We start from the raw sequence: 14,026 nt of genomic DNA on the forward strand, positions 1-14,026 counted from the left end.
GCATTGCAGAGATGTTTAAGTAAACATAAGAATTTGGGGATAGAACAATTTTAGAAAATTTTCCGGATTACTGTGTTTGAGTTTGTGATGAGTTCTGTATTTCAGTCCTGTTCTTAGTAGTTAGTTTCAAGGGCAGCAGGCTAGTGTAAAGATTACACGTGTTCTGATTGCTTGCCACAAGGTGGAGTCATTCTCTTCATCATGAAAGTATAATTAAAAAGATACACTCAGTATTACAGTGCATGTCTTTAATATTGCAAAACCTTTAAAAAAAAAAAAATCAGCTCCAGGATTTGTAAGTCAAAGTCAAGCTCTTAAATAAGGTTTCATGCGTAGTTTGTAGTCTAACACAAACATTTCTTATCACTGCAGAGGAGAAGGAATATAAAATGGGTTATTTCAGTGTAATTATCTGCCACGAATAATAATAATTTATAAAGAGAAAAATCAGAGTCTAAGTGGTGTAAAGGAAATCGAAAACAAATCTTCAAATTGTGACATGTTGGAATATTCTTTAGTCTGAAAGAGATATTTTCATAGAGGATGTGTGTGAGGGGAGACCTTTTAATTTCTAAAGGCTAGAGGGGGTTTTCTGATACCTTTGGCGATCCCACGTTAACGCACATCTTACCTGAAGTCCTCCATTCCCATATGGTGCCCACAGTCACTCTTCTGTTTTATGGTGTGCAGGGAAACAGTATTTTGATTTCTGTAGCCTTTAGCTTTCCTGACTTGTAACTTTTCATGGAAATTTGATGGAAAAAATGGATTATGGTAGTAAATTGTTGTTATACAGAGTATTTGGGATGCAACTGTTAAAAACTTGTTCAAGTTTGGAGTCAGAATATGAACATTTTCTTTAGCGGATGTTGAAATGATTTAGAGCTAGCTACTATTTTTGTCCTGTATGGAAAAAGATTGGGCAATTTGCAGTTTACTTTTGTTTTGGATACTGACAAAGCCTGTGGAAGGGAATAAATGAAAACAAAAAACTAAGGTTTTGTTTTGGGAAGTTCAAAGGTGGCCTAGGTTTAGTATTAGTATTCTAAGTATGCTGTCAGGGAATGCTAAACATTAAGAAAAATGTTTCTTAAAGAAAATGCTGCAGTGGAGTATTTTTTTTTACAATAAGTATAATTACAAGCTCAAAAGCCGTTTAGAAGCTATTTCTTTAGCTCAAGCTACTTGGTATTTGCAAGTAAATCATCAACTATTAAGATTTTATAGGCTACAGAACTACATTCTGATGTAAGCCTGTGGTCATAAACACCCCATGATCACCTTAGTAAATGAGAAAGCAAGCATGTTGTTCTTAAATGCTAGGTGGATATAATGGTTATTTTTGTAAAAGTGAGAATTCATATAGTTATCTTCCTTTCTTTATTTATTTTCCTCTGGTAATTTCTCTGCAGATAGAATTCAGTTTCCTACAAATGTGGCAGAAAATTGATTTGTTTCTGTAGCTCAGAATTTGAGAAAAAAATACTTAAATTTGAACTGTTTGATACAGGAGTTTACTGATGTACTTGCAGGTTACTTATGTCTTTACTAATAACATTGGTGTATATACAGAGCGGTGGAGAAGAAAATTTCTCTAAAACAGTGCTTGAGAGTCTCTAATTTGTTGTTTTCAGAGATAATACCTTGTGTTAATTTTCTTTTTTTAAAATTATTTTTCCCCAAAGCTTTTAGTGCTTGGTGTATGTTAGTAACTGATATTTCTCCAGAGTGTAATGTGTGATAGATGATTAATGATCCATGCTAGGATAATGTGAGGTGGAAAGATAACTGGTCAAGCTTTAGTTGTTTCTTTGTATTTGCTATGTACCTGCCACTTGAAATGTTGTCATGTGGCTTGAACCTTACTTGCAGAGCTTCTGTGAGGCTGAAATCTAAATATTGGTTGTAATTTAGCTTCAAATGGGGGGAATAAATGGGCCACACATGACCTGTTCTTATTTTTGTGATTGGTATGTTGATATACTGGAGAGGATTGATAGGCTTTCTGTTTATTCTTTGCTAATACTGTACTGATATAAGATGAACTTAAAAAACTTACAATGCCTTTTATTGAATATGACACTAAAAACCATGTTTGCTAAGATTCCCCAAATTTTAATCCCATTCTGCTTTATATATTGAAACTGTTTAAAGATTGTATTAATTGAAGTATCCATGTACAAGATTGTATCTCGGCCAAAAACATCTATGCATCTAACTTAGGCAAGGGGTGTTAGTATTCTGCTGCTGAGTCTGGATTAGACTGTTTATACATTATACAGTAGACTAATTTGTGTTAATCTATTCTCTATTCCACAAAATATGTCTACAGCTTGGACAAATAACAGGACTTCTATCTGCTAGGTTTCTTATTTGTACCTGTCCTAATTCTTCATTTTTCCCTCACATCTTGAAAATGTTTTAATGTATTTGTTGAAGCTGAACAAAGATTGTTGGTTTTCTGATACTACCTGGTTTCTTATGATGAACTGTCAGGCCCTGGTTCTGATAAATCATATAATGGCGGGGAAAGGAATATTTTCCTTAATTAGTTTCAAGAGGTACTTCTGGACTGCCAGCAGTACAATCTGGTGAAATACAGATCAGTGGAGCATTTTCTTAATCAGGGCCTTCTTGACTGCTGTTACATGGTTGTGGGTTCTGTTCCTAGAGGTATTATGATTTGTCATGGCAGAAAAAATTAAGGCATTAGGCAGCGTCAGCCTTATCCAGTGCAGTTAGTACCTATGCTTTTCTCATAATCCTCAAGTGTTGAAAGAATGCCATAAATACACATGCCAGGAGCTGCTGGCGTAAGAATCTTGAAGGTTCTCCCCTGGTTCAGAGTTTGGGGTAGTTTCTGGAAAAAAAAATAATCTCCTTTTTGGTCTTAGTTCAGAACTCATAGCTTATGTCTTGCGGACATGGGCAGGTCTTTTTTTAGGTGTGTAGAAATTTGAGAATTCTGGATTTCAAACAACAGATTATAAAATATCATTGTTCTGTAAATAGGACTGTTCTGACTGTAAATGTGTATTTTTGTTTCTGTGTGCACAAGGAGCAAATATGTGGAAATTTCTTCTATTACTGCTCACTGAACATTTTCAGCAAGGAGGCCATAAAATGTTCAGGACACCCTCTCTAGGTCGTAAGCAGTCTGCTTTTATTAACTCATGAGGACCACTGAACAACACAACTGGCTTTATAACACAACTTTGGCATTACAGTTTTTATATTATTTTCTGGGTTTTACTCATCATTAAAGCAACAATTCAAACAACAAGAAGTGCCCTAAGTAGTTAATTTAAAAAATAATTACCACCATCTGATGGCTCAAGTGTGGCTCAAAAGAATAATTGATTTTTAACTCGTACTGTTCTGGTCACAGATGATAGTTAAATGTGTTGTGGGAGATGCCTTTCATAGAATAAATTTGAGAGTCATCACATAAATATTTAGAACTGTTGTATTATGCTTTTGAGTTTTTACTGAGGAGGTAGTACACAAATACTCATTTCAAATAAACAATTTCAGCCTTGAAGCTGACTTAAAACAAAACAAAAACATACAAATACTGCTGACGTTTTTGAGCTGTTATGACTAACTATTTTTGCAGGTGTAAATGTTAAACAATGTGAGCTAAAGTGAAGGCAACGAAAAATGGGAGTAAAACAAGGATTTGAGATTTGTGTGTTATTTCATGTAAGCTGTCCGTTGCTTAGGCTGATAAGCACATGTAAACAGCATTACACATTTATCAAGATTAATTTTGTTTCCTTTCAGCATTGAGCATTTTGCCAAACTGTACAGCCAAAAGATTGGAATCAAGCCTGCAGTACTTCTGAAGACTTTATGGGGAGATTATTACCTAAATACAAAAGCAAAGAAGATAATGAAAGGTGATCAGGTAGGGAGGTTGTCAGAAATATTACCTGGTTTTTATTTTGTTTTGGGTTTTTTTATTCTATTCCTCATAGTGTATTCTGAAAATTGACCTCAGTACCTTTTCACTCAACATCAGCGGAAGTATAAAGTCACTAGGATAGCCTTGCATCAGCCCTTGGAGAAGAGAACATTCCAAAATTGACCATTCAAAAGCTACATGGATGAAATCTCATTTAACAGTGCTCACAGTTGCTATTAAATGTCTCTGTTCACAAAATAAGGGACATTCCAGCTTCAAGGATTCAGCATAGAGTGAAACACACAAGGTGAATGGAAGACTAACAATGTAGAAACCAGAGTATTGAGTGGGTCTCTGTCTTATTTGAAGAGTCCTTCAACAGATAAGAGTTTAGGATATTCATGTTTAGCTTCGGATTTAGGATTTAGAAAATCTTTTTTGCCTTAGTGAGATCCCATTGAATGCTATACTGAAACCCTGGCCTGAAAATTGCACTTCTCTTCCATTAAGCGTTTCCACCACTAAAAGTTAAGAGGGGAGAAGGGAGTTTCCCTGTTTTCATTTAATGATGATATTTTTCTGTTTTCATAGGTGAGGATTAATAGTTATAAAAAGGGTGATAACCAGGCCCAAGGTAGACATGTTCAGTATTTATCAGGCTCTTTTTCTGAAATTTAAACCCTTGTCCTTCACTTTTAAATTTCATGTTTATTTTGTGCCTTATACCATTCTTACAAGATAGACTGTTGAAGTAGTGATCTTATGTAGAAACAGGTAACTGTCTTGATTTTGAATAAAGGTTTTACATGCTCCTTATGAAAACGGTCAGTTAAAAGTGCAGTCTTAAGCCTGTTGTAAAAGCAAGGAATTGCTGGTAATTAGCTGTATGTTTATGTTCTACCAGTCAAAAGGAAAGAAACCTTTGTTTGTGCAGTTGGTGCTGGACAACATATGGAGTCTGTATGAAGCTGTTACAAAAAGGTGAGATGATCTGTAAAGTTTTCATGGAATCTCTTTCCATGTGTTATGGTGATTTTTGAAGTACTCAAACAAGAAATATTGTAGATGCTTGTTATGTATTGCTACTGTGTTTTGTTAATCTATTTATTATTTTTCTTACAGAGACAAAGAAAAAATTGAAAAGATAGTCACCTCTTTGGGATTGAAAATTGGTGCACGGGAGTCACGGCATGCAGACCCTAAAGTTCATCTTAATGCCATTTGTAGCCAGTGGCTACCAATATCTGATGCAGTCCTCTGTATCCTTAAGGAATATGCTACTTTTTGTTCTGTTGGCAGTTCTCAGACTTCAAAGAGTGCTCATGTATTTCAATGTGTGATTTGGTATGATTTGTTCTCTTTTTTCACGTCTGTGCCTATGCTAGCTGGACCTATTTTCTCACTTGTAGTATTAAGTTACATGTACACAATTAGTCTTACTTTTCTACCAACTTTGTGCTTTTGCATGCATCCTTTTTTTTAGGAAAATAAGTTATGAAACTGGAGGTAGTTTAACAATACACTTTCATTATATAGTTTTATATACAAGTTTTAGTGTTTTTCCTGAAGGATAAGCCAATCTCCTTTTTATAATAGTATCTTAGCTCTTCTGTCCATGAGCTTCTGTAAGTATGTGGTGTTATGTTTTAGGCATATGAATTCTTAATCCAAGATCAGCCTTTGCTGTTTGTCTGCTGTGTAGATAGTTTTCTCATCGTTTATAATATGATACACATTATATTATAGTAGGTATGCACAAATTATTGATGTATAAATACTAATTAGTTCTAAAATCTTGCCCCAATTGTGCTATTCTTAGTTTCCCAGTTACACATAGGGTGAGCCACCCCTACTTAACTATCCATTCTGCCCTTGGATAAATGCCAGAAATTGCGCTGTAACAGACAGAGCTGGATTTTAGCTATCTGTTGTTGCTGGCAGGTAGTACATGAGGTTGATTTGAAGAAACAAACATTGAAAGCATTTTTCTTCCTTTATATTTCCTTACTGAATGCAAATAAAATATGTAAATACATATCCTTAGCAATGTGTTTTAGCCATGGTGTGTAATAAACTTCCCAGTCCTCTTGACATCACTGCAGAGAGAGTGGAAAAGCTGATGTGTGTTGGAGCTAGAACATTTGATTCTTTGCCACCAGAAACTCAAGAGCTAAAAAGTGGTGAGTAAGTGTTCTCCCATTAACATGAAGGTTGTTTTTACCTTGGTGGCTTTGTCTTTGGATCATGAGATGTGTAGTAATCTCTGTTTAGATTTATAATTATTTTACTTGTAGTAGCTTTGTTGATGTTTGTCAGTGACATATCATAGTATTATGTCTTTTTTTTATGGCTATACATTTTTCTTCAATCCCATATATTCACGGTTTTTAGACAACTCAGGCTGCAGTTGATGTAAAGTCTAAGATGCGGAAACTGGGGATTTTGGAATGATATGAGGTTAATATTTGGTTTTAGTTCTAAACAGTAGAAGTTCTCATGTAATTGAGAATTTAATATTTTACCAACTTCTATATTAAAATCATTAGTTTTTAGCCCGTAGGGGTTTGAATTTGGATTTCATTTTTACACATATATTGATGAACTAGGCCCAGCTTTTGGTAATTGAAAATAAAAACCATTTTCTGTTGAATTTACTGCTAAGTAGTTTGTGTACTGAAAAGAAGTTAGTAAGATATAGCTTAGGTGTTACTACAAACATTGTCATTAAGTATTTCTTCAACATTTCCATAGCTCAAGGTGTAACTTGGTTTCTTATTTATATCATAGTATTCCAGAATGATAAAAGATTAGCAAATAAAACCAAGAGCCAAAAGACTTCCAAGGCAACACGTTTTGTTAGGCTGAGTATTAAATGAAGACATGAAATCCTGATATTTTGAAGTTAGTTTAAGTTTTGCCTTTGACTTCATTGAGATCATGACTTTGTCTCCAGTTCTGGCAGAGTTTCCAGCTTTACCTAAGAGTTCCTTCTCAAGAAGGGTTTAGTAGTATATTCAGACACTGTTGTGTTGAACATTGAGATGTCTGTATGCAAAAGTAAGCAAGAGGAAGTTTGATAATCACCAAGTCCTGTGCTATAAAATTGTAATAGGGACCGGAAAGACTAAGTTCAATGATTCAACTTTGCTATAAGCAGTAAAAGAACTGTATATAGACAGTAATGAAAATAAACTTGGTGTACAGGATGCAGGAGAGCTTGTAAGATGCTCATATTCCTTTTTCTATCTTTGAATTATTTATAAAAATAAACTGTGTTCATGCACGTCCTTCATAAAAATAGTAATGCCTTGGAAAGGAGAACTTGTAGTGAGTTCTTTTTCTGAAAGACAGATGAGAACTGCTGAAGCTGAATTAAGTATTTTGCGGAATTGAAAATCAAAGTTGAAACTTGATGATGTGGATGAGCATTAGCTCAGTGGTGAGCAAAGCTCGTATTTCTCCACGTACATGTGGTAATCTCCTCTGTGGGATAGGAAGTTCTATATAAAAGCAAGTGATGTTTTTCCCCCAGGTTTGGTAGTGTGAAAAAGAATGTTCCCAAATGATCTTTTCAGGTAGGTTTGTAGGGGACAAATAGGCCTTATATGTATGCTTTTGTTGTTCTGCAAACATTCGTTCTAACTGAACAGAATATAACAGAATACCATTTTGTTTTAAGGTAGTAAATGTTCTCTGAAATGCCAACAGCATCTTAGCCTGTATCAGAAATGGTGTGGCCAGCAGGAGTAGGGAAGTGATCGTGCCCCTGTACTCAGCGCTGGTGAGGCCGCACCTCAAATACTGTGTTTGGTTTTGGGCCCCTCACTGCAAGAAGGACATTGAGGTGCTGGAGCGTGTCCAGAGAAGGGCGATGAAGCTGGTGAGGGGTCTGGAGCACAAGTCTTATGAGGAGCAGCTGAGGGAACTGGCGTTGTTCAGTCTGGAGAAGAGGAGGCTGAGGGGAGACCTCATCATTCTCTACAACCACCTAAAAGGAGGTTGTGGAGAGGTGGATGTTGGTCTCTTCTCCCATGTAACTAGCAATAGAATGAGAGGAAATGGCCTCAAGTTGCTCTAGGGGAGGTTTAGACTGGATATTAGGAAAAATTTCTTTACTGAGAGAGTGGTCAGGCATTGGAACAGGCTGCCCGGAGAGGTGGTGGAGACGCCATCACTGGAGGTGTTCAAGGAACGTGTGGATGTGGCATTGCGGGACATGGTTTAGTGGACATGGTGGTGTTGGGTTGATGGTTGGACTTGATGATCTTACAGGTCTTTTCCAACCTTAATGATTCTGTGATTCTGTGATTTCAAGAGGTAGTTTAGTAAAAATTACAAGAAGATACCATGCTTAAGCTAGTAACAGTTAAAAACATTCCTTAACTTTGTATGTGTAGTGAAAGGTTTTTATAGAACAATGTTTTGAAGAGAGCTTCAAGAAATCTAAAGGCATGAGATATCTTAAATTGACATTTGATGAGATGTGAATGTCAAATTGACAGGCTGTTAGGAATTGTTTCCCAGGGGTGAGCCAACTGATATTTTCATCCTTTACTGAACGTTTACAAACATTGTATTCTCCAAACAGTATTCGATACTGTTATCAGCATAAGTTAATTAGAAGAAATTTGCCTCTGGAAACTCAGATCTTACTGGTCTTGGTTATGAAAAAATAGTGTACTTCACATTTAGTGAGTATCTTGCTAATTTTTAGTAGTAGTATTGCACTTTGTTTGCCTAAGAACTTTACAATATAGTCTTTTCATACATCAGATACAAGGGAGAAATGTAGTAGAAGATGATTTATTTTCTGTGTTATTAGAAGTTTTGAATGGTATTGTGTCTGGTTTGGATTTGACAATGTGTTCCAAGTTGGATGAAAAAAATAGTTTATGGGCATTTCTTAAGTATTGAATAAGTTTTGTGTGGAACTTTCATCCTTTGAGGAATATCCATTCTTGCAGTTAAGTTGTTACGATTTTGTGAAGACTTGAGGGTCTGGACATTTGCAAGACTTCCTCCTTTGGTTTGAAAGGAGGGAGAATACTTTGAGGTATTGAATAAATAGTTCAGCCTTAATGCTAAGCTGCTGTCTGTTTTTCATTCTAATTTAAACCAGCCTATGAACTCAACTTTAAATATCAAAACAATATGTTTAGTTTGAGTATATGTATTTTGTTATGAAGAGTTCTATTTCTACAATTTTGCTCATTTTATTTTATTGTGAAACAGATGAAGATGTAGGCAGTGTTATCAAATGGTTACACTAAAGTAATTTTCTACTTTTTGTGTTAATTTGTCTTTAGTATAATATCCATTGAAATAGGAAATAAACAGTAATTCCTGTAAAATTCATGGAAAGCCATAGTTTTGTCCATACTGTTGGGAAAAAAACTGCAAATAACTTTCTTTTATGTTTGTTCAGCTTTTATGAAATGCAGTAGTGAAGGAACAGCCCCAGTTATTGTCTTTGTTTCCAAAATGTTTGCTGTTGATGCAAAGGCATTACCACACAATAAACCAAGGTAAGAAAAAGTAACATTTAACTTTCTCATGTACATTAGATACTTTTAGGAAAAAAGTTATGTTGCAAGCATGGGTAAATTGTTTTAGACCTGAGAAAATAATTCACTAATTCTTGAGATGCAATAAAATCTTTTCAGCAAGTAGAGATTTTCTGAATGAGTTCAAGAGATGATTTGTTTAATTGTACTGGTTTTAGAAGATTTAGCAAATTTGTTGAGGATTAAAAATCACGTTTGTTGGAGATTAGTACTTTTGTCCAAATATATCATCCTAAAGCATACATTGTATGCTGTTTCAGAATGTTTGGCTGAAAATATGATGGAATTCTAATGCTTTGTTAGTTTTTCAGTAAGATTGTCTTGGTATGATCATAACAGTTTGCTTTTGTACCAAGAAACACTTCCCATCAAATCTGGCATGATAGCTAAGCAATCATCCAGTCCATTGCAAGTACAAAATAAAATGGGTTAATTAAAGTAGTCTCAACCTTTACTAACTTTTTGCAGTGAACTGAAAGGCATTAATGCACTTCAAAAGATTTTCTTCTGGGGGGTTTGGAAGATTTTTTTGTTACAGCTTTTTATTGTTTAATAACTGTCTTATTTTCTTTGAGGGGTAGGTCCTTCTTGATTTCATTTCCCTGACATCCTTAAGTGCACTACTTTTAGCTGAAGCCGTCTGCTTTTTTACAGAAGAAACGTATTTTTCTGATGGCTTTATAAGAATGAGGTTCATCTTAATCTTTCGTCCCTCTAAGACTCTGGAGCATTTTCAGTAGTCAACTTCTGTGTTAACTGGCTGTTCCATGTTTTTCTGGGATTGTCACTGTACAGTGAAGTGATACATAGAATATTAATCTTTCTACTAAATTAGACTGATTGTGACTGCTAAATCTTTGTGCAAAAAATGGTACTGCTGCTGTAGTAATATTTAAAAGCTTTAATACCATCTTAGGTTTTTCACACACTTCCTAGATTTACTTCAGTTTTTTCTTACCATGCTTATCTATGAATCTTTCACCAAAAATCTTTCTTGCAGTAAGTTTGGATTCAGGGAAAAGATGCATTGCATTTACGGATAGACCAGACACTAGATGGTGCATTTTTACTTTGAGTCCTGTCCTTAAATGCGTCTGAAACAAGAGTTCTTGCTCAGGAACTGGTGTAGCAAAGCAGTGGCTTTCCTGCTTTGTCTGCTTTTCTGAATATATATGCCAGTTACCAGAGAAGGCTACACTGAGGCCATCACTTTCTGGATGTTCTGTCACTGATAATGATCTGTTCTTTTATTTGTTGGGAGGATCGAGATTCTTTGATGTGATCAGGATGTAACATAGAGGCAAAGATGGCTTTTACATACACCAGATGCAGAAAGTTTTGGACATGTTTTCAAGATTTTAGTTGAAATTTAAAAAAAAGAAAAGCTAGCTACTGCAAGTCCTGTTTTGTGACATTAGGATTTCAAGCAAATGACTGTTTATGAAAGATTCTGACTCTCCCAAGAGTAATGGATAGCTCTTATCTATTTTCATTCTATGTCATTTGCTTATGAGCACTCTGCCTTATGGACAAACTCTCCTTCCCTGTCTCCTCTGATACTCATCTTACGCTTTTCTTGGTGGATTTTTTTTTTTTAATTCTCCTTATTCATCCCCCTTCAGGAAGGGAGCTGTTTTACGTTTGTGGTTATATGCCATGTGTTGAACTTTTATTCCTTTAGAATAGAGAAAAAGTTCCCCAAACGGACAAAAGAATATTTTGAAGAAATTTGCCATGTATTGTAGTTCATAACATGTGTATGACCAGCTCAATTTTTTTTTTTGCAAATGATGCATTTGGTACAGAAGCTTATGCATTGTGACTTGTTCCTTGTATTTTCTCCTTAGATAAAAAAAGTGCTGCCCTCAATTTTATTGGTTTTCAGAATGCGAATATGATTGCATTTTTGCATTTTGATACGTATTGTGCAAGAAATCTGTAATTCTGACCATAAGTCTGGTTTGAAAAACCTCAAGGTGTTTACTGAGTTCAGTGGAGGATGGCAGGTGACTGATAGTCCAAGTAATGCAGAGCTAGTCCAAAAATCCAAACAAAATTTAGATAAATTAGGCTTTCTGAGATAATATTGCAGGAGAGTGAGGACTGCCTTGGGATTCTTTCTGGGAGACTTGTGGGATATTAGTGATGGCTGTAGACAATATGTCCTTTCTCCCTGTTTATTCAGTAAATTGAAAATTGTAGTGTCTTGCTCCATAGTTTGTGTGAAAAGTATTTCTTGCTGGCCTTAAAATTATTCAGTTAGTTGCTAACTGGCTAGTATTAAAATGAAATCACATGACTGTTTTTCTTTGAGATAACCAGTCATTATCAGCACCATGTAATTTTGCTGATCAGGTAGTATTAACAATTTTGTTTCGAAATGACAGTTGGATTCCATTTTTTGAAAAAATAGTAATATGGCTAAATATGTATTGCTCAAAATTTGAATTGTTAAATTTCTATAGTTAAGCAGTTCTTGAAGAAATCAGAAAAGGAGGTTAGTTTTAAAGAGGAAGGAAAGCTATCTCCATGAAACAAAATATGCGTTTTATAAACACAGTATTGTGTAAATGTGGCTCCTAAACACGTCTTGAATTATATTGGCCGCTATGTGCTATTTACAGTTACACAGTGAAGATTGTTCTTAACAGAACTGAGTGATGGCAGTGTGGAGTGTGTGAGATCCAATATTTAAACCCGCATTCCATGAGGATGCTCCATAAGAATGCCTGAACTGAGCGAGGAACAAAGAATACGTACACAATGTGAATTAACAGTGGTTTCATATTTACTAATTTAAGAACATTAATGCATGTTTTATGTTCCATTTACATGTTATTTTTGAGGAGCCATAACTGTGTTCTTCTGTATTCTGATGTTTGACAGCTGGACCTATCTGCTAGGTTATTTGTATACTTTGGGTGGTGTGGAGGAGGGAGTATTTTGAAGCATGTTAAAGCATGTAAGAAAAAAAAAAAATCTGAGATTTTACTCCAGTTTTTTTTTTTATGCAAGACTTATACTCTTCTACTTCCAGAGGGGACAAAAAGTAGATCCAAGCTACCACTGTCTTTTTCTTTCCTTTTGTAAGGTAGTCATGTTACCTTTTGGTAAATGTCTTAGAAGCTGCAAATTGACTTTGCAGTTTTTATAGTTTGCCTTATTTCTGCAATCTGCTTGGAATACTACTGAAGCATAGGTTGGGAAAAGCGAAAGGCTCTTCTAAGTCCCAGGGTGCACAGTAAATGATAACAAAGGCTGGATTTTTAATTAAAACAACCTCCTTCGAGACTGCTGTTGGCAACTAGTATCTCCTAGAAGGTGACTTTAAAAATTAATATAGATTCTATACTAAAACTGCTATCGTTTTGCTTTTACTGTTTAAATAACAAAATTTGTCAGCTGTTACAATACTAGAATACACAGGAAGGTAATTTGTGGTCAGGTTACAACAGGTTGGCAGCTTATATTATCTTTCTTTAGAAAGATTTGAAATCTGACTTTTATCTAGTACCAGTATGTCCCTGAGTTTTTATCAGGTTTTCTAAAGAAACAAGAATTGTACAAATATGTTTTGTCTGAAACTAAAAAAAATTTCTGAAATTATTTGCCAATTCCAACCAAATCAGACAGAGGTAGAGATTTTAAAGATACTAAGTTCCTGTAAATTTTCGGAAAATTGGTGGTTGGGCAGAGTAGACAAACAAATTAGGACCCCTGATAAAAGAGTGTAGTGTGATCTCCTTACTTTAGATATTAAAATACCTAAACCCAAACCCAGTATGAAATAGGGCCATAGTGGCTTCTTTTGGAGCTACTTGCTTTATGTAATAAGGCCATGGTTATTTGGTCATGCCTGTAGTTATTTATTTTTAAGTATTGCTGTATGTAGAATTAGGTGTTCATTCAGCATATGCTGTTTTTTTCTCTCCTTTCTACTAGTGTTTTAGATTGAGCTGCAGTCTAAAACAGAATGGTTGAGTGTAGATGTATAAATAAAAGCAGAGCTTGGCATTTAGGTACAGAGTATAAATGTTCCAGTTTGCTCTTCCCAAGCTTCAGTATTCTGTCTTTATCTAACCCAGTGTAAAAGAGGAATATTTAGTAATTAGTTATGCTCACTTTCAAGTAGTTTTAGCTGTTGCTATGTGTATTTAATATAAAATAAAATGTACATTGGATATCAGATGTTTGTCATGATGAAATCCTCTTCTAACTTTATAGAGCTTTACGTATAAATGTCATGGTGATGTGATGCAATGCCAGCAATAGGAGGCAAACCATTTATGTTACTTCAAGTCCATTGTTCTTACAATCCTGCTGAATAATGTAAATAAATAGGATACACTAAAGAAATTCCATTTCTACTTTTCAGTGGTAATGAAGAAAAGTCTATTGACCAAATAACCTGATGTACTAAAATTATATTTCATGACTGTACTAGGGGATATAGAACCTATAATACCCTTACCATTTTCCTCTAGATAATATGAAAGGTACTTCTTCCTCCTCAGTCAGCTTGAAATCAGGATTATTTTTTTTCTTAGGTGTCACTGTG

General features: G+C 35.0%; 1 protein-coding gene across 2 annotated transcripts in view; it reads left to right on the forward strand.

The window, feature by feature from the left end:
* The window catches only part of EFL1 (elongation factor like GTPase 1), an 80,378-nt gene that overhangs the window by 5,125 nt on the left and 61,227 nt on the right, over positions 1-14,026 (forward strand). For both annotated transcript variants that reach the window (XM_009807748.2, XM_009807750.2), the window contains 5 exons: positions 3,784-3,907; positions 4,809-4,885; positions 5,027-5,163; positions 5,962-6,084; positions 9,330-9,429. In XM_009807748.2, the coding sequence (XP_009806050.1) occupies positions 3,784-3,907; positions 4,809-4,885; positions 5,027-5,163; positions 5,962-6,084; positions 9,330-9,429 (561 nt within the window). The remainder of the gene's footprint in view (positions 1-3,783; positions 3,908-4,808; positions 4,886-5,026; positions 5,164-5,961; positions 6,085-9,329; positions 9,430-14,026) is intronic.

Source organism: Gavia stellata, chromosome 13 (assembly GCF_030936135.1).
Source record: "Gavia stellata isolate bGavSte3 chromosome 13, bGavSte3.hap2, whole genome shotgun sequence".
Classification (NCBI taxonomy): Eukaryota; Metazoa; Chordata; class Aves; order Gaviiformes; family Gaviidae; genus Gavia; species Gavia stellata.